The 20,456-nt window shown below is 50.4% G+C and overlaps 1 protein-coding gene across 2 annotated transcripts in view; it reads right to left on the bottom strand.

Annotated features, from left to right (window-relative positions):
* Positions 1-20,456, bottom strand: part of FAM178B (family with sequence similarity 178 member B) — a 111,698-nt gene that overhangs the window by 40,411 nt on the left and 50,831 nt on the right. For both annotated transcript variants that reach the window (XM_059134661.1, XM_059134662.1), the window contains 2 exons: positions 6,759-6,864; positions 62-155 (listed from right to left, as the gene is read on the bottom strand). In XM_059134661.1, coding sequence (XP_058990644.1) covers positions 62-155; positions 6,759-6,864 — 200 coding nt within the window. The remainder of the gene's footprint in view (positions 1-61; positions 156-6,758; positions 6,865-20,456) is intronic.

The raw sequence follows: 20,456 nt of genomic DNA on the forward strand, positions 1-20,456 counted from the left end.
CTGACCACGTGCACCTGCCCAGCAGGTCTGGAAAGTGAACAGAAGTGTGTGTCTGACTAACCTTACAGATGTAGCTCAGGCTAAGGTCCAAGGCAGTCTCTGGGGGGTTGTCCTGCTGCTGACTCCAGCTCAGGTTGATGTCATTTTTAAGCACTCTAAGGTAAGACAAAAACAAAAGGAAGGACATGAGAGGAGGTGGATGCAAGGGGAGAACTGAGGCGGGGGGTGGGGGGCTGCACAAGAGCAGGGAGCCTGTGGATGGCCCATGCAGCCTGGGACACTCATGCCCTGTGTGCACAGGTCCTCTACTGCAGCATAACAAATCACCCCAACACACAGAGGCTTAAAAACAACAAGTATTTATTATGTCATGCAGCTTCTGAGAGTCAGGAATCTGGGAGCGGCTTAGCTGGGAGGCCAGGGCTCAGGGTTTCTTGGGACATTGCCTCCAAAATGTTGGGGGTGGGTCTGCTATCATGTCAGGACGGAATGGGCTGGAGTCACTGCTTCCAAGCTCACTCATGTGCCTGCCAGCAGGCTTCCAGGTCCTTACACAGGGAGTCAGGGGTTGGGGGGCTCTCCACAGGCTTCCTCAACCCCACGGCCAGCTTCTGCCAAAGTGAGTGATCTGAGAGAGGGGAGAATGAGAGACAGAAGCCACAGCCTTTATAAGCTGGTCTTGGAGGTGACATCCCCATCACTTCTGCTGATCTCTACGGTCTGCACAGGCCATCCAGACTCCGTGTGGGAGTGAGAGCCACACGGGGGAGGAATGCCAGAAGGTGGGGAACCCTGGGGGCTGGCTCCCCACTGCTGCCATTCCAGCCAGGCCCCTGGATTTTCTTCTCAGGAACTCAAAGACTAGAAAATCCTACTCCATTGCCCCGAAAGAGTCTTCCTCAAGAAATTTCTTTGTTGGGCGCCTGCGTGGCTCAGTCGGTGAAGTGAGGGCCTGAAGTCAATGAAGTGAATGATCCCAGGTCAGGTCATGATCCCAGGGTCCTGGGATTGAGCCCCACATCCGCTCCCTGCTCGGCAGGGAGCGTGCTTCTGCCTCTGCCTGCTGTTCTCCCTACTTGTGCTTGCTCTCTGTCTCTCTCTCTCTCTCCCTCACTCTCTCTGCGTCAAATAAATAAAATCTTTTAAAAAAAAGAAAAAAAGAATAGCCTTTGTCCATAGCAGTATAGTGACTCTTTGCATGTGTAGAAAAGTATGCCACGTGGTAGCTTATGGGGGGACCAGTTTCCAATGTCAGCCAGTAATATGGGGAAATTTGGAGTAGAAATGATCTTTGAGAACCCCTCCACAGGTCTCACACTAACATGCTGTCTAGCGACACGGCTAGTTTTGCCCAGTGCAAGACAAATCTGGTTGAGCTCAGAGGAAGCTAGAGCTTAGAGTCATAGGAAAACAACAACAACACCTCTTTAAAGACTCTTTAAAGGCCCCTCTTTAAAGGGCCTTCTGGTGGGAGGGCCATCAGGGGATAGCAGAGCTGCACCACACTTGCACAAACTTCCCAGATGTCCACTCGCTGGACAGAAGACAGTAGCATCCGTCTCACTAAATGATTCTCTCTCTGGTCCAGTGTACACTTGCTGATTGTTGGACACTGTTGAGGTGAGCTTACGACAAAGCTCTGTGTGCCGTCTCATCCACTTCTCCACTCTTACCAACTGGCCTGGAGCTCCCGAGAACAGCGGGCTCTCCGCAAACGAAGGTATGGAGTACAGCAACCCTGCTGACCAGGGCAGCCTTGAGGGTAGCCACCTGACTGCTGACAAAGGGGCAGCCCTCCGTTCCAGCAGGCTCCAGGAAGACTCTCTGGTCTTCTTTACTTAACACTGGTGCTGCTTCTCAGAGGGGAAGGAGGAGAAATCCATCTCCAGGCACTAGGGGAATTGGTGACCACGCACGGAAGTCAGGGCAGGGGCAGTGGTTAGGACTGGGCTCAGCCATTCTTCCAGAGTTCAGCCTTTATTAGGGCCAGGGAATGGGTAAGGGCACCTGCTGGGTCCGTGTCTGTGCAGGAGGGGTGTTCTGGTCTGCTCCAGCCTGTGAGCAGGCGTAGGGGCCAGAAGCTCGAGTGGGAACACATTCAGACTTCCCCAAGGGTGGGGGCGGGCACAGAACTGACTGTGACTCTGCTGAAGAGGAATGGGCTTTCTGACAGGCTGGCGCTGCCAGAGGCAGCAGGAGTGTGGAAAACGTGAGCTGGGAGGGAAGTGTGTCTGTGGCAAGTGGAGAGGCCCGACAGACTCCCAGTGCGTGCTCCAGCATTTCCAGTGCCGCCTCTCCTTGGGCACAGCAGGCAATGTAATGGGGTCCTCTGTCCCTTCCCTTTCCGAGGCTCTGAGGAACTACTTCATAGGACCAGCTGCATCTGTGACTGCTATTCTGGGATGTGGCATCCACTGATGCCCAGGCCTCTATCTCCACACTCCGAGCGGGAGGCCCCAGAGCACAGGCCTTCACAGCCTAGCCACCCCGTGCCCCTCCTGGACTTCGCAGGTTAAGAACAAGGAGACGGTCCCACCACTGGACTCCATTGACAAAGCACTTTTTCTGTCCCAGCCCTGCCCCTCAGCCCCGACCTATAGCTGGCTGGGTTTGGGTTCAGCCTGTGGCCAACACCTGGGAGCTGGAGGTTGGGTTATGATGACACTGTTCTACACTCACAAGTAATCTTTTTTTTTTTTTTTTTTTTTTTTTAAAGATTTTATTTATTTACTTGAGAGAGAGATAGTGAGAGAGAGCATGAACGAGGAGAAGGTCAGAGAGAGAAGCAGACTCCCCATGGAGCTGGGAGTCCGATGCGGGACTCAATCCCGGGACTCCAGGATCATGACCTGAGCCGAAGGCAGTCGTCCAACCAACTGAGCCACCCAGGCGTCCCACTCACAAGTAATCTTAAAAGGGGTATGTCACTGACCTCTACCCCCGTTTCTAGATTCGTTTTCCCCAAGGGTTGAAAACCGTACTAAGTTACAGTCTGTAGGGTACACTGACATTCTCAGCAGGGGGATGGTAAGACAGGCGGATGATCACAGCACCTCTGTAACCGTGAGCCATCCTCAAGGCACCCAGGGGTCGGGCCCCCACCCTGCAGGCAATGCTCTCCCCTGGGCTTGTACTGCTGAACCAGACTGGACCCGTCCAGGCCCTACGAGCCAAGGTCAATGCTGCGAAGGCGAATCGATGCTGAGCTAATGGGAAGGGAAAGAAGTACATTTTACCTGGGTCAGATTACAGTGTCCTGAGATGGCCACTGACCAGCCTCCCCCACACTGGATAGGATACCCTTTCAATGGATTAACTGTCATGGAGTTACCCCTTTGGCCTCTGCACCAGACTGCCCTTTCAGAGAACAGAGTGGATGGAGGTTCCCAGCACCTGCCTATGGCAGTTTGGTGGGCCAGTCCCGTGTATCTGATTTGGACTTTCAGCTGGGCTTTTGTAAGCTGGGAGCAGCCTTTGAAGACCAGCTGTTGGTGACCAAGGGCCTTCCCCATCTTCCAAGGTGAGATGGGAGCCGGTGATGGAGACTGAGCAGCCGTGCAGCACAACCCCCTCAAGCTCTCCCCTCTGCTTCCTGGTCGGGTGTTCGGCTCTGGTCCCTCTTTTGCCCTTTTGCCCCCAGAGACCCTCCTGATTCCTCCCTCCCCAGTCTCGTCACTGGGCAGAGGGCTACTGTGTTTGCAATGAGGTGGACATCGCATGGTCCAGCGGGAGAAAGACTGCATCGTTTGAAAGGAGACCTTGAAGCATTCGATGAGATGGTGATGGGTTTCAAGGAAATCTGAGATTAAGAACAAATGGTGAAAGAAAGACAGTCTTTCCCACAGTCATTAAAAAGACAGCCCAGGGCGCCTGGGTGGCCCAGTGGGTTAAGCCGCTGCCTTCGGCTCAGGTCATGATCTCAGGGTCCTGGGATCGAGTCCCGCATCGGGCTCTCTGCTCAGCAGGGAGCCTGCTTCCTCCTCTCTCTCTCTCTGCCTATCTCTCTGCCTGCTTGTGATTTCTCTCTGTCAAACAAATAAATAAAATCTTTAAAAAAAAAAAAAAAAAAAGACAGCCCAGCTGTGGGGCCACGTGCAGCGATATCTCTACCCCTCATTTCTAACCTTGGTCAATGTGAGGGCTCTGTGGGTGCCCTGAAGGGGCCCCAGAGCACCTGTTCTTCAAGGATCCCTAGATCAGGACATCCCCGGAAGTCTGCAGAGTGGTGAGTGACATGGAGCCAGCTGGCATGGGATGAACTTGAGCTTGGTCAGGAACAGGATGAGGAAGACAGTGGGGAGAAGGCAGCCTGCTCTGATGTTCCTTTTGTGGTCCATGTGTCTATGAAGGATTCCATTTCCCCGGTGGAGGAGATGCCAGAACGTTCCCGGATCTTCCTGAGCAGTTAGAAGAGTTCTCTTCCAACCCTATGACTTCCAGAGCCTCCCCAACTGCAGAGGCCAGCGAGTAGCCCGGGTAACTCACCCAGGCATCTCTGCTACCTCACATCTCGGGGAGGGCACTGGAAGGGTCTCCAGGATGTCTTTGTGTTTCAAAAAGAGGCTGTGTTCAGGGGGCGCCTGGGTGGCTCAGTGGGTTAAGCCACTGCCTTGGGCTCAGGTCATGATCTCAAGATACTGGGATTGAGTCCCACATCGGGCTCTCTGCTCGGCAGGGAGCCTGCTTCTCTCTCTCTCTCTCTCTCTCTGTTTGCCAGCCTCTCTGCCTACCTGTGATCTCTGTCAAATAAATAAATAAAATCTTAAAAAAAAAAAAAAAAAAGAGGCTGTGTTCAGGCAGAAAGACCTCCACAGGGTCACAATAAGCAAGTCATCCCTGAAGCCATCGGCCAGGTCCTCTGGGCTGGTTCTGAGGCCTCTCCGGGGAATCGCGGCCAACAACATGAGGCCCAAGGGAAGAGGAAGGGTGTCCAAACGGCACGTCTGGTGATGTGACTGACCACGCAGCTCTGACGACACTCTGGGACCACGTGGGTTTGCCTTCCTCTCACACAGGGCAAACTGCCTGGCTGAGCTGGAAGTCTGCATGCCAGGCTTTGTGTTCCCAAGAATCTGAGGTGGCAGATTTACACAGCCATTGTTCTGATGCCCACCTGTGCACCCCCAACCCCCACCACGGCCTCCAGAGAGGATGGATTTGTCCCGGACGACGCACAAGGAGCAGGAAGCCATGGAATCCTGGGGGAAGGGAGAAGGGCGGGGGAGAAAGTGGCGCTTTGCAGGGTGTGGAGTAAATTGGGTGGTTATAAGCCTCTGTCTGCGGTGGCACCTCTCACTTTACAGGTGGACACCAAGTGCTCATCAGGACAGTTAGAAATAGCTCTTCCAAACCCCACAGGCTCCTCAGCCCCCCTCCTACCTGCATTTGTTTTTCTAAGTGTAATTCTTCCCTGACTCCTTCTAGAAGGCGGTGTGATTTAAGCTCTGTGTTGGGGAAGAGGCAAGTGGCTTATTACACCAGATGTGGAGCTCTGCGGGAAGGGAGAGGGGCAGGAGCAAGGCAGGAGCGAGGCAGGCTGGCACATGCGTGGGGTATTTATAGCTGAGCAAGTGTGGTTTGGTCTGGTTTGGTTTGGCAGACTATTACTAAACACAGTCGTGGAACAGGTTCTTATGAAAGTGTTGGCCTTCCCTGTTCAGGAACACCCGCCTGTCCACCACAGCAAGGAAAAGGGTCCCTGCACCTCCTGGGGCCCAAAGATTTGTCACCAGGACGGGGGTGCTGTGCTCCCATGTAACATCCTGTCCAGGGCTCTAAACACTCTGTTAAATCTTCTCAAAGAATCATCAAGAGAGAGTTTGAATGTAATATAATTTGTAGAACAAGTTTACAATATGTAACACTTTTATAACCTAGACCTAATCACTGTCCACCCAACAACAGTCATTTACATATTGTATGGCTCTGTTCCTAGAGGGCAGGGACAATGGGCATGCAAATTAGTACCCATCCCCCAACCCAGCCCAGTGCACAAAGTGGGCACCCACAAAACAAATGTGCCATTGTGGAAATTACATGCAAGATTGTGCCTTGCTGGCCATGAGTTGTTATTAGGTAATGGGCCAAAATTGAGGCTTGGAGGTAGACCAGAGAGATTGGGACATGTCCTGGAAGAGGAGGAGCAGGGAGGGCTCTGAGTCACTGAGGGGCAGGAAAAGATGTCAGCCCAAGCAGCAGGACCCACCCCTGCCTTGTTCTTCCGTCTCCCGAAGCTGGGAGCAGGGTCAATTACCGGAACGTTTGCCATTTGTGGTGTGATGCCCATATCCACAGGTACTCGTGTGTGGTTGTTCTAGAATCCCTCAGACGGCTTCAGCATGGGCGCTAAGAGCCCAAGTCTGGGAAATTTTTTTTACTCCCCCCAAATGCACACAATTTCAAATACTAATCAGAGAGAATCTTCCATTTTTCTAACTCACAATGCTTATGGAGTTGAGGATACAGACCACAAACAATAATAAGATGGATAGTTTTGTACAACAAATGGCCCATTATGCTGTATTACCTTTCTAGAATAGGAAATACTTGAATATTTTTTAGCATGAATACACGTTGAGAAGAATGCATCTTTCTTTCTCGGCTAATGTTTCGTTTTGTTTTGTTTTACCATTTTGACGGAGGTGTAACTGATAGGGAAAAACCTGTATGTATCTAAGGTGGACAAGTCGAGGGGCTGGAGGGGAGATACACAGTGTTGAAGGAATGGGAAAGGACAGTGAGGAAGGGGAAATACTCACCTCTCACCAGGCTGACTGGGGTCCAGCGCAGGGCTGCGGGCTCCCAAGCTGTGGAATGTTTCCATGACCTCTTGCAGCGAGGGGCACCACCATCGCTTGTCTCCATCTGTCAGGCCAAGGAGGGCAGAGGGTCAGGGACAGCGGATGGGATACAGCATACTACTCCCATGGGAGGGCAGGGTGTGACAGCCCCTGGACCGCTTAGCCCAAGGGGACCTGTTCCTGCCTTGTCGGGCACCGCAGGTATTTTCTGGAGGAATCCAACAACTAGGGGTTTTGAGACATGCATTGGAGCTTTGGGAACCTGTTCGTTCATTCTCCTGTCTTTAAGCTTTGGCCACCTTGAAGTGCAAGGGCCCAAGGATGACGGTGCCCTGACCTGCTCCATCAGGCAGCCGTCAGGGTGCTGAGCTGCCCAGAGCGGAGCCCGATGAAGAGACTTAAACTACAGGCCTCAGAACTGTGAGATGCGGAGGACACAAGTCTCAGCAGCCCCTGGCCCTTCGCCGCTAAGGGCTGAGGCCGGCTCTGGGCCTCGTGCTGACTCGGCGCTGTCCTTGCAGCAACAGCGGGGTGTTGTCAGGTCCAGGATTCCAGCCCAGGGCCCTCCCCGCAGCCTAGGATGTGTCTCTGCAGCCAGCCTGAGCTCAAGGTAGCACTGTCTCTTGACTAGTCTGACAAAACATGACCCGTAATCTGATCTCACCAACAGTGAGGGAAAACCTTCCGGACTCGGGGCTTTCTTCTGTCAGACTACTTTAGGACATTTTTCAGAACCAGGAAACTAGAAAAACAAAAACCAGTGTGGAGGATCCTATTTCCCAAAGATGGCTGCAAACCTGTCTGCCTCCCACAGGCTCCTGACCTCTCCATACCCCACCGAAAGGCGGAGTCCACGTCTCTACACTGGTCCTTCCTCTACAGCATCTTACTGATTGATACACGGGCCTCTCTTCTACGTCTCCCCATTAGAATGTAAATTCCATGAGGGCAGGGCCCCCTGGGCACACGGAGTGCCTGGAGGGTGGGGAGGGAAACTGAAGACCAGCGGTAAGATAAGCTGGCCACGTCAGGGATGTTGACTGATGTCGACTTTGACAGATGAGGCGGAATCAAGAGCTTGGAAATGGGGCGAATAGGCTGTTAGCAGCAGGTGGCTGGCCCTAACCATTCTGGGGCTAAGAGTTCCCTCTGAAAGGCCCACTTCAGTGGGTCCTCCCGTGTGCTGGAACCATTCCAGGCGCCCAGGATAAAAAGGTGGCAGGGTTTAGGTGGGGAAGACCTTGACCTCAGGGAGCTCACAGTCTAGTAGAGAGGGGAGTCAGGTAGAGAAATAAATATAGGAGAGTGTATTCAAAAGCAAAGCAGGGGAAAGGTGAAGAGCCTACTCAGAGAGCCTACTCCAGTTCACTGGAGGTTGGGGGTGAGGGGTGGGGCGGGGGTGAGGGTGTGGGTGGGAAGGAACATGGCACAGGTCACAGGAAAGGAAGCAGGTAGACAGCAAAGGACAGAAATGACCATGGCAGAGAAGCATGGAAGAGCATGGCAGCTCAAGGTGAGAAACAAAGCATCCTCAGCACCTTGAGAAGTTGTGGCAACAGTCTGGTATGGCTGTCAGAGGGTCTCTGAACCCTGTCCAAGGCCCTCTCTTCCGCTGGCATCCGGTGTCTCTCTCTTTAGAAATGTATATGGGTCGGGGCTCACCCAACAAGTAATTAGACTCTGGGAGGAGGAAAAACTTTCTTGTTTGTTTTTTTTCCTCTCAGGCAACTTAACAAGTAAGAGTAATGATACCCCTTGCCCGCTTCACAAACGAGCTGAGAAGAATGAAGTCTGCAAAACACAATGAGATTTCACTAGAGAGAGAGAGAGAGAGAGAGAGCGTGCGAGCGCGAGCGAGCGCTGTTTACTAGGCCCCTTGGGGGTTGTGCACGTTCGCACACGCACGTGTGGGCGGGCTGACGGACTTTCCAGGGAGGGAGGATGTGTGTGCAAAGAGAATTGGCCTAGGGTGAGGCCCTGGAGGCCCAGCTGGGGCGGGGGGGGGAACAGCCTGCCAGCAGTGTAGGACCCCAAAGGGTGCTGTGCACAGCTGCCCTCAACCCTCCTCCTCAGCCCGTGCAGGTGCATCCGCTGCTTGTTTAAAGTCCCTTGGGAGCAGCGGCTGCGGGTGCGGGGTGCCACTAGCTCCAAACCTGGAGCCGCGCACTGTCCCCTTCCCTGCCCCCACCTGGGAATGGCTCTGCATCACTGCTTGACCCCGGCTGACAGGTCAGGAGAGGTTTCAGAGCAAGGGGCCTGGGCTGCCTCGGGATGTATCAGGCCCCATCAACAGCACTGGAAATTGGTTAAGTGACGAGGACAACGAGGATGACGATGACGAGGATGACGACGGGCGCCCGAGAGCGCCTAATTAACACTGCCTCTAACTAGGCCATGCGCTCAGCTTCTCCTAAGCACGGAGTGTCTGGAAGGGGGGGGGGTTCCGGAGAGCTGACACAGACCAGAACTCAGCCAGGCTGCCAGCTCTAGCTCCCTCCCTCTGCTCCTCCACACCCACACCACAGTCCCTGGAGGCCATTCCCCAGGGGAGCAGCAGAGGCCCTGTGCCTTTTTAAATGCCAGTGCTGGCAGCCCTGAGCTCCCAGGCTCTGCTTCGAGGCTGAGAGTCTGGAAGCGGCCCTCTGGGTGGTTTTCCTGGGATGGAACCCATGCTCTGGGGGAAGGCAGGGGAGGAAAAGCACGGGGCCTAAAATAAAAGTGACTTTTCCATCTGTGCCTCAGAAGAAGCGTTACTTCACGTAACACCACCGCCTCCGCTCTCCTGGCACCACTGTCAGGGAATGGGAAAACCACACACACATCCCAAGAACCTCCCTCGGCTTGACGTGCTGGCCCAGCAGCTCCCCTCCACAGGCCTCCATCACCCCTTCCCACACAGCAGATCCCATTCTGGGCCTTAGCGGGTTGATGGCAGGGCACAGGGTCTGCCTGACTCTGGTCTCTTTCTCCCCCTCCCCGGAACCCCAAATCGAATGGTTAATGAATGTTCAGGGTAGCTGCCTGAGGAGGGCCAACCATCTGCCTGGGTCCTGATTCTTGCCGCCATCTTAGAGACCCCACAATTCTCCAGGAGGGGTGTCCCCACCAGCCGTAATAGGGAGGTGCTTATTCCTCAGGAAAAGTAAGCAATTACCTCATCAGACTTGAGCCCAGATCCCAACTGGAGTGGCCTCACAACTTTGAGGGGAAGCTTACTATCTGTTGAACATAATCGAACCCAGTTAAGAGGACCCAATTGGCTTTATTAAGCCATTCTGCCATAATGCAGGCCACCCCCCCAAGCAGGGAGCCGGCGCTCCAAGGAGTTGAACAAAACGGAAGGGTTTTTATAGGGAGGAGGGTGGGGCAAGAATGTTATTAGTGAAAGAAAAGAAAGGATTGTTCCTTGCAAGGTAACCTTCCCTTAGGAGAAAGGGCAGGGGGGTCTTATTATACAGATAGATTACCTCATTGACGTCTATCAGAAAATGCCTGACAGACTTAAGGGGGTGGGGAGGGAGGCAGAAACTGTAGTTAGGTTAGGTTTTAAGCCCCAGTTTGGTGACTTGGCCTAAGTGACGCCATACTGGGTCTGTGGTTTTCTTTTTAACAAATCTTACATTTTTAAAAAAAAGATGTATTTGTTTATTTGAGAGAGAGAATGGGAGTAAGTGCACATGCTGGAGTGGGGGAGGGCAGAGGGAAAGAATATCGAAGCAGACTCCGCCCTGAGCATGGAGCCAGGACTCCATCCCATGAGCCATGAGATCAGGACCTGAGCAAAACCCGTTAAGACGCTTAACCAACTGAGCCACCTAGGCGCCCCTCTCACCATTTCTTGTCCTCCTGATTGTGATTACTTAACTTCCCTCTGACCTTCTGTATTTAAATTTACACGTGTCTCAATATCACTGGCTTTAGGCAATTAGCTTCAGCCTGTCATTTAAACTTTTCACTGCTCAGTAAACAGTAACTGGACACCAGGCATTCTTCTAAACGCTGGGGGCCCAGCAGTGAACAAAAGAGACAAAGTCCTGGTCTCATGGAGCTGATGGTTGAGCAGGGAAACAGACAAAACACATGAAGAATAAACACACCAAGTGAAGCCAGGTGTTATAAATGGCTGGAAATGAAAGGCAGTTGGGGTGCTGTGGGGGTGGAGGCAGGGGGAGCTAGAGATAGGAGGAGGAGCCCTGGGTGCACCCTGAGGCCAGGCTGCCATTCCTTGTTTTTTGGGCCCAGCCAGGAACCCAGGGTGCTGGAGGGGTGCGATGCCCAGGGGTGAAAGGCTAAGGACAGAAAGCGAGAGGCAGACCCACGTGAGGCAGGGAAAGACCATTTTGCTCCTCTCCCTGTTTCTGTTCTTGCTAGGACCCGCAGCCCCACCTTGCACACACCTTAGAGTACAAATAACATAGGTCCTAACTGTAAAGGTCAAGGTGTGCATGATTTCTTTGGAGTTTTCCGGCATTGTCGATAACATCCAAGGAGGGACTGGGTGGGGTCCTCAGGTACCTATTCCAGACTCAAAGACCTTAGACATCTCGACACTAAGATCCCATGGCTCCTGGGCATAAGTGAGGACACTTGGACCCTTGTCCTTGTTCTCACCAGTTCCTGGGTCCCTGAGAGTACATGGGCACCATCATCAATGAAAAGCCCAGAGCCCACGCAAAGGAAAGACTCACTCTCCTCTCCCTTCTGAGCCCCTCGCACAACCCATCTGGTATACTCTATCACTAATGCTATTGGATCAACTCTGCTCTCACTTCCTCCTGGCTCACTTTGATTTCTATCTTGTTCGAAGCCAACAACTTTCTTGACTGGCCCTGTGGGTGCCCCTCTGGGTCCTCGGGCCCCGCCTTCCTGCACCACACCCACTCTGCCTACTGGGGCCAGGAAGCAAGTGGTCTCAGGAGGATGCAGCGATGTGATCAAAGGAATCCCTGTATGTGGTAAATACACAAAATTCCATCAAGTCTGTATTTTAAAAACATGTGCATCTCATTGGCCCAACTACAATGTGAGCAGGGGAAGGAGCCTGGCTTTGTCCCGGGCTTGGCGCTGCCTCTCACCAGGGACAGAAGAATGTTCGGGGCCGGATAAGCTTCCGACCCGGTAGATCTTCTAGCCTCCCATCCCCACTGGCTCCTTCTCCAGATGGCTATACCCACATTCTTTCCAGTCTTCCTTTTGTTCTTTCCCTGCCATGCAACCCATCCCAATGACCCCTTCGCTTTCCCTTTCCTACCTGCTCACCCTGAGCTAAGGACCTCTTGCTGGTGCCCCTACAACACCATGCCTGCCTTGTTGTAATCCAGCTGACACTCCCCACCCCCACACCCTCACACACACACATGCACCCCCAAATCCACCCACCCACCACACACACATCCTCACACATACATATGCACCCCCAAATCCACCCACCCACCACACACACATCCTCACACATACATATGCACCCCCAAATCCACCCACCCACCACACACACATCCTCACACATACATATGCACCCCCAAATCCACCCACCATGCACACTTTCCCATAGACACCCATTACACACAGTCATATAAACCCACACAACCCCCCCACACCCCTATACATGCACACCATATGCCACAGACACACACAACACCCACCTACACACACACTTGTGCATACCTATACCACACCCATACTATGCACACGCCCCCATCTGTACACACACTGCACATATCATGACACACACCAGACATACACACCAGACATACAGTGCCAATCCACACACACACACACAGAGCACCCATCCAGCTTAACCACACCCCCACCCCACCCTGACACAGAGTCCGTGTCAGCCCCTGGTCCTTTTGTTCATGGCGTGAGGGTGTATATAGGGTAGGTGAGGCCGTCCCCAGGCCACCTCTCCTCTCTCCTGCCCTCTGTAACTGACACCACTGTCACCTAACACCATGGAGCATTGCTGGCCCCTCTGTGTAGGACAGACTTGCATTGTGCCAAACCACCAAACCGCCAGAGCTGCTAGAACTAGGTTCTGCTGAAAAATAACAAAAAGACTGAAAACAAAACAAAAAACCTACCTGGGCTTAGATAAGCTAGAATTTTATTTCTCTCTGATGAGAAAGTCTAGAAGCAGGTGGCCCACACTAGTGCAGGGACCTGACCAATCTGTAGGATCTTGAGTGCCCTTCTGCTCTGCCCTTCTCAGCATGTGCCTCTCCTTAAGATCGCCTCATGGTCCAGGATGGCTGCCAGAGGCCCAGCTGTCGTGTCTCTACTCTAGGCAACCACTTCTTCACTTTCCTACCTCAGGATGCACTATTGGGTTATTTTTAATGATGCAAGGCCCCCTCAGTATGACTCAGGAAGGCAGGAGCAAACCACCCTCTCACATTTAAAAAGCAAGAATCTGAGACAGATTTAGAGTCGATCAAGAGCTTCCCAGTAATGTCCCTGAATGCATGGCCCTTCAGGATTTCTCTCACTTTGGATTTCTGAACCTGAAATTTCTGGAATATTCCTGATGTCTACCTAAAATGAAACAAAAGATACCAAATGCTGACAAGGCTGTGGAGCAACAGGAACTCTCATTTTTTGCTGGTGGGAATGCAAAAGAGCCCTTTTGGAAGACCGTCTGGTGGTTTCTTACAAAACTAAAAACACTCTTGCCACACAATCCTGCAATTGTGCTCCTTGGTATTTACCCAAATGAACTGAAAATGTATGCCCACACAGAAGGCCGCACAGGAATGTTTACAGCAGCTTTACTCGTAGTTGTCAAAAACTGGAAACTACAAAATATCCTTCAGGAGGTGAATGGCTAAGCAAACTGTGGTACATTCAGGCCGTGGATTACTACCGAGTAGCAAGAAGAAATAAGCTTGGAAGCCACGAAGAGGCACGGAGAAACCTCCAATACATACTGCTAAGGGAAAGGAGCCTGTCCCAAAAGTCCACATACTGCAAGATTCCAGTTAGATGACGTTCTGGAAAAGGAAAACTCTAGAGACAACCAAGAGATCCAGGGCTACCAGGGTTTGGACAGAGAGGGGAAGGAATGAACAGGGGGAGCACAGAGGATGTTCAGAGCAGCGAGACTACTCTGTATGATACAGGAATGATGGACACACATCATACATTTACCAAAACCCACAGAATGTACACACACAGAGTGAACACTAATATTTTTTAGATTTATTTATATGAGACAGAGAGAAAGAGAGAGAGCAGGGGAAGGGGCAGAGGGACAAGCAGGCTCTCTGCTGAGCATGGAGCCCAACACATGTGGGACTTGATCTCAGGACCTTGAGATCATGACCTGAGCCGAAATCAAAAGTTGAACGCTTGACTGCTGGAGCCACTGAAGCGCTCCAGAGTAAACCCTAATTTCAACAATAGCCTTCAGTTAATGATAATGTATCAATAGTGCCTCATCAATCCTAACACATATACCGTACAAATCCAAGATGTCAATAGAAGAAACTAGTGTGCGCTGGGGGCGGTGCTGGTAGGCCGAGGGAGTCATAAGGGAACTGCTTTCTGATCAAATATTCTGTAAGCCTAAAACTGTTCTAAAACAACAGCAACTGGGGCAACAGTGTGTTGAGCATCTGACTCATGGTTTCAGCTTGGGTCTGATATCTGGGTTGTGGGATCACACCACGTGTTGGGCTCTGCACTCAGCCTGGAGTTCGCTTGGGATTCTCCCTCTCCTTCTGCACCTCCTGCACATGCTCACTTTCTCCTAAATAAATAAATCTTTAAACAACAACAATAAAAATAAGGAACTCTTGAGAAAAGGGAACAGTGGAAAAGGTCTCCCTCCCACTACAGCAGGGTGGGCGGCCCCTCTCCGCCTTCTAAGGGATCTGGGGTTCGCTGCATTCTGGATCAAGGACCCAGCTGAGAACCGAATGCAGTGGTTCTCAGACTTGTGCACACATTCTGGAATCTCTTAGGGAGCAGCTTCACAAGCTATTGTCAGCTGTCCCCCACAGTGCCCCACTACTGTGGTTTAATTAGCCTGGCTTGGGCTCTAGAATTAAAAAAGAAATCCCGAGGGATTCTGAAATGCAGCTACATTGGGAAACCACCGAGCTAATGAGAGCTGTGGCCCTCACTCCAGAACGGCACACAGGCACCCAGCCACACATGCTCTGGGGGGATGATTGGGATGGGATGGGTGTGGGGAGGAGCCCACAGAAGGCAGCCCCAGCTCCCCGCATACCCCCAGCTTTCAGCCTTGCTCTCAAGGTGCAGGAACTCAGAGGTCCTCAGCCCCACTGTTTACTGGAATCATCTGGGGGAGGTTTTAAAATGCCCCTGCCCGGGCTGTACTCCAGGCCAGTCTCTGAGGGCAGGACCCCAGCCTTGGTCCTTTTTAAAGCTTAGACACAGTTGAAAACTGGGGCTAGAGGCTGTGTCCTAGGGGAGCCATGGAGATTTTTTGATCAGGGTCTGAGAGACTAACATGAAGAAGTGCTCACCATATTACTGCGTGAGGTTTATGCACTTGGCTAAAGCCTCATAACCTGGCGCTCTCTCTGCCTGACTGCACATGAGAACCACCTGGGAGCTTTAAAAGTTCATGCCAGGCACTGTCGTCACCGTGTTGGAGGTGCTGATCCACCTGGGGGGCAGCACATGACTCTGGCAGGGACACGAGGGAGATGCTGGCTGGGCTGGGGTATCACACACACGCCTGTTCCTCACAGGGCCAGTGGATCCCGCTTTCTGACCTTGGACAGCTGGACAGCACGTCTGGAGTCTGGCCCACGCACACAGCTTCAAAGTCGCCTGATAGCACAGGATCAGAGGGGCTGGTGGGAAAGATGTTGATGTCTTGCTGCGGACAAGGCACACATTCCCGACACTCAACTGCACATCCAAAGAATACAGCCCGAGTCTATTGCATCCCGGCTGCTGGAGCCACCAGGAACTCAAGAGAAGGTAAAACGAAGGCAAGCAAAGCCACAGGCCCTGCACTCTAGAGCACAGACGGCAAAACAGAGAAGAAGATAAAGTGATAAATGAGCTAGAACTGGGGGTCCACGTCCCCCAGGAGGCTGTGGGTCATGAAAATTGTGTGAAGCTTGGGCTTTCCAGCCCCCTGGTTAGGAAAAGGGAAAATCACAGTATCTACTTGGAGACTTTTGCCGTTGTGATTAAATGAGATAGGCTGGGCCCAGCACTCAGGGTCTGGCACAAGTTCTCTAGAAACGTGAGCTATAGTGCTCACTATAGACAATAATATGTTTTTAAAATGAGGATAAATTCTGAAGTTGAATTACTGTTATTGTCACGTTCCAACTGGAGACTTTGAAGGGGCTGGGCCCAGCAAATGACAGCTGTGAGGGGGCTGGGCTCTCCAAGGTGGTCCTCACAGGGTTTGCCCGCTCCTTTGGGTCTGCACCATGTTCTCGAAGTACCAGTGTGGGGATTAAGAGTACAGCTGGATCCCAGCTTGCCTCCTTGGCCCAGGGAGAGAGGCACCTGCTCTGTGAAGTTAGAAGTGAAGGTCACCCTCACGTGAACAGAGGGCTTGGGCTCTGGGTCCTGTACAGGAGTGCTCCTTGCATGTGGATGGCCACCACTGCTACCACGGGACATGGGATCCCAGGCTGTGTGATCCCAAGGGGCAGCTGTTCTCGGCAGGGCCTCTATCCTGGGAGGCTGCTGGATGCTCTGGATGGGTTGCTCCAACCACCCCAGAGGGAAACTCTCCCTGCACCATGAGAGGTAGGTCAGGGTAAGTGAGGACAACCTCTAATGAGACAGTGAAGGGTGCAAAGTGTCAACCGAATAGATAGATTAAGGGATTTTTGACTGCTTAGAAACCACCTGAGGAAAGAAAAACAAAAACCAATCTTCTGAGAATAGAGTGAGATAGGAACAGCCAAAACAGAACTAGAGGACCTAAGACGAGGGAAGAGCCAGTGCCTGGGTGGCTCAGTCATTAAGTGTCTGCTTTCTGCTCTGGTAATGATCCCAGCGTCCTGGGATCGAGCTTCACGTCAGGCTCCCTGCTCCATGGAAGCCTGCTTGTCCCTCTCCCACTCCCCCTGCATGTGTTCCCTCTCTTGCTGTGTGTCTCTCTGTCAGATAAATAAATAAAGTCTTTATTAAAAAAAAAAAAAAAAGAAGAGGGATCAGAGTATTTGTGCTACTTGGCTCCTTTGGTTTATCTAGCCATCTCTGAGTCATGTAGAAATACGTTTTTGCCCTGCTAATAGCTATCATATTTCGAGTATCCATTCTACACCCAGTGCTCCACCTCTGTTCTTGCTGCCGACCCTGAAAACTCTGAAATCCTGAGTGCTCAGTGCTGGCCACTTGGAGGAGGACTCGGTCAGTCGAATAGCCAAGTTCCTTCCGTGTCCTGATGCTGCTGCATGCTGCTGTAGGGGTCTTCCCAAGGGAGTGACTGTCAGACATCCTGTATCCACTCCATCCACCCCATCCTATGCTCTGTCACCCATCGTGCATCCCCAGGTTCCCACATTATGTCAAAATTCCCAGGAAGGCATCAGCCTGCAGCTCCAATCAATGAATGCTTCTGCTGCTCTCCAAATTTTTTTTTAAGATTTTATTTATTTATTTGACAGAGTGGGAGAGAGATCATAAGGAGGCCAAGAAGCAGGCAGAGGGGTAGGGGAAGCAGGCTCCCTGCTGAGCAGAGAGCCCAAAACAGGACTCAATCCCTGGACTCTGAGATCATGACCTGAGCCAAGGGCAGAGACTCAAACTACTGAGCTACCCAGGTGCCCCTCCAAAACTTTTTTTTTTTTTTTTAAGATTTTATTTATTTATTTGACAGAGAGAAATCACAAGCAGATGGAGAGGCAGGCAGAGAGAGAGAGAGAGGGAAGCAGGTTCCCCGCTAAGCAGAGAGCCCGATGTGGGACTTGATCCCAGGACCCTGAGATCATGACCCGAGCCGAAGGCAGCGGCTTAACCCACTGAGCCTCACAGGCGCCCCCTCCAAAACTTTTTGATGGTGCATATCCATCATTAAATTTTTAAAAATGTATACCTCTAAAATGCACATTTATAAGCTCTACAAATGTACCTTGATGCTAATATGCCATGTTTGTGATATAACATGTTAAAAAGCGAATTTTTTTAAAAAGATTTTATTTATTTATTTGACAGACAGAGATCACAAGTAGAGAGGCAGGCAGAGAGAGAGGAAGAAGCAGGCTACCTGCTGAATAGAGAGCCTGATTTGGGGCTCGATCCCAGGACCTTGAGATCATGACCTGAGCCAAAGGCAGAGGCTTAACCCACTGAGCCACCCAGGTGCCCCTTAAAAAGTAAATTTAAAAAAGATGAGCTATGGGGCGCCTGGCTGGCTCAATCGGTGGAGCACATAACTCTTGATCTCATGGCTATGAGTTGGAGCCCTATGCTGGGTGTGGAGATTACTTTAAAATAAAATCTTAAAAAAAAAGGAGAGGATGAGCTACTTTTGACACACAAATAAAAAAAGGATGAGGGGCACCTGGGTGCTGACCTGCTTAGGTCATAATCCCAGGGTCCTGAGATCGAGCCCTGCATTGGGCTCCCTGCTCAGCGGGAAACCTGCTTTTCCCTCTCCCTCTGCCCCTGCTTGTATTCCCACTCTCCCTGTGTCTCTCTCTCTGTCAAATAATAAATAAAATTTAAAAAAAAGAAAAGTAAAAAATTAATAAAGGATGAGCTACTATGATTTCCACCTTAAAATACTGGGGGAAAATTGAGCACATCAAACCCCCAAAAATGGGATACCTGGGTGGCTCAGTTGGTTGGACGACTGCCTTCGGCTCAGGTCATGATCCTGGAGTCCGGGGATCGAGTCCCGCGTCAGGCTCCCAGCTCCATGGGGAGTCTGCTTCTCCCTCTGACCTTCTCCTCGTTCATGCTCTCTCTCACTGTCTCTTTCTCAAGTAAATAAATAAAATCTTTAAAAAAAAAAAAAACCCAAATAAGCAGAATTTGAAAGGAAATAAAGATAAGAGCACAAATCAGTAAAACAGAAAACAGAAAAACTCGATGAAACCAAAAGCTGGTTCTCTGGGATTAATAAAGTTGATAAACCTGAAACCCAACTGATCTGACTGAAGAAGAAAGAAACACACATTATTACCAGTATCAGAATGAGAAAGAGATCATCATCACTGATCCAACAGACGTTAAAAAGATAGTAAGGGAATATTATGAACAAATCTATGCTGATAAATTTGACTACTCAGGTGAAATGGACACAAACTAAAAGCTCACTCAAGGGGCACCTGGGTGGCTCAGTGGGTTAAGCCACTGCCTTCGGCTCAGGTCATGATCTCAGAGTTCTGGGATTGAGCCCCGCATGGGGCTCTCTGCTCAGTGGGGAGACTGCTTCTTCCTCTCTCTCTGCCCGCTTGTGATCTCTGTCACATAAATAAAATCTTTTTTTTTTTTTTTTAAACAAGCTCACTCAAGAAGAAGCAGATAATATAAATAGCCATATATCTATTTTTAACAACTAGATTTGTAAATTAAAATCTTCCCATAAAGAAAACTCAACGCCCAGATGGTTTTACTGGCTAATTTTTACCAAACACTTAAGGAAGAAATAATACCAGTTCTAAACAAACTCTTCCAGAATATTGAAGAAGAAGAAATACTTCCTAACACATTCTATGAAGCCGGTATTCCTCTGACACCAAAACAGAAAGAGAAAACTATAGACTAATATCCTTCATGAACATAAACATTAAGAGTTCTCAATAAAAAGTTACCAGATTGAATCCAACAATACATACAAAATTAATACCAAGTAGGATTTAGTCCAGAATGCAAGGATGATTAAACAAACATTCAAAAATCAGTCAATGTAATTCACCAAATTAAGGGACTGAAGAAGAAGAAAAATCATACAAGCATTTCAAAATCTAACATTCATCCCTGATAAAAGTTCTCAATGAAGTAGGGGTTTATCAAGGTTATAGCATACAAGATCAGTATGCAAATATCAAGTATACCTCAGTACACTATCAATGAACAATTTGAAAATGAAATTAAGAAAATGATTCATTTTTAAAAAGAGTTTATTTATTTGTCAGAGAGAGAGAGTACACATAAGCAAGTGGAGATGCAAGCAGAGGGAGAAGCACGCTCCCTGCTGACACAGGATTCCATCCCAGGACTTTGGGATCATGACCTGAGCCAAAGGCAGACACTTAACCAACTGAGCCACCGAGGCGACACTTCACAAATACTTCTTAAATATGGCACTAAAAGCACCCACTATAAAGTATCAGTGGGGCACCTGACTGGCTCAGTGATAAGAGCAGGCAAATTTTGATCTTGGGGGTCACATGTTCAAGCCCCACTTGGGTGCAGAGATTCCTAAAGCAAAAATAAGTAAGCTTTAAAAAAAATTTAAACATTTACCCTATGACTCAGCCTATCCATTCATAGTTATTTATCCCAAGGGGAAAGAAAGCAGATGTATACACAAAGACCTGCACAAGACTGTTTATAGCAGATTTTAATAGTCCCCGAACTGAAAACAAAACAAACCCAAACTGTCATTAGGGATAGGATATCCATACAGTGAAATAGGACTCAGCTACGAAAAGGAATAAAGTATTGGTACACAACAACATTGACGGATTTCAAAATAATTTTTATCCTGAG

The sequence above is a fragment of the Mustela lutreola genome, chromosome 9, assembly GCF_030435805.1.
Source record: "Mustela lutreola isolate mMusLut2 chromosome 9, mMusLut2.pri, whole genome shotgun sequence".
In the NCBI taxonomy this organism is placed as follows: Eukaryota; Metazoa; Chordata; class Mammalia; order Carnivora; family Mustelidae; genus Mustela; species Mustela lutreola.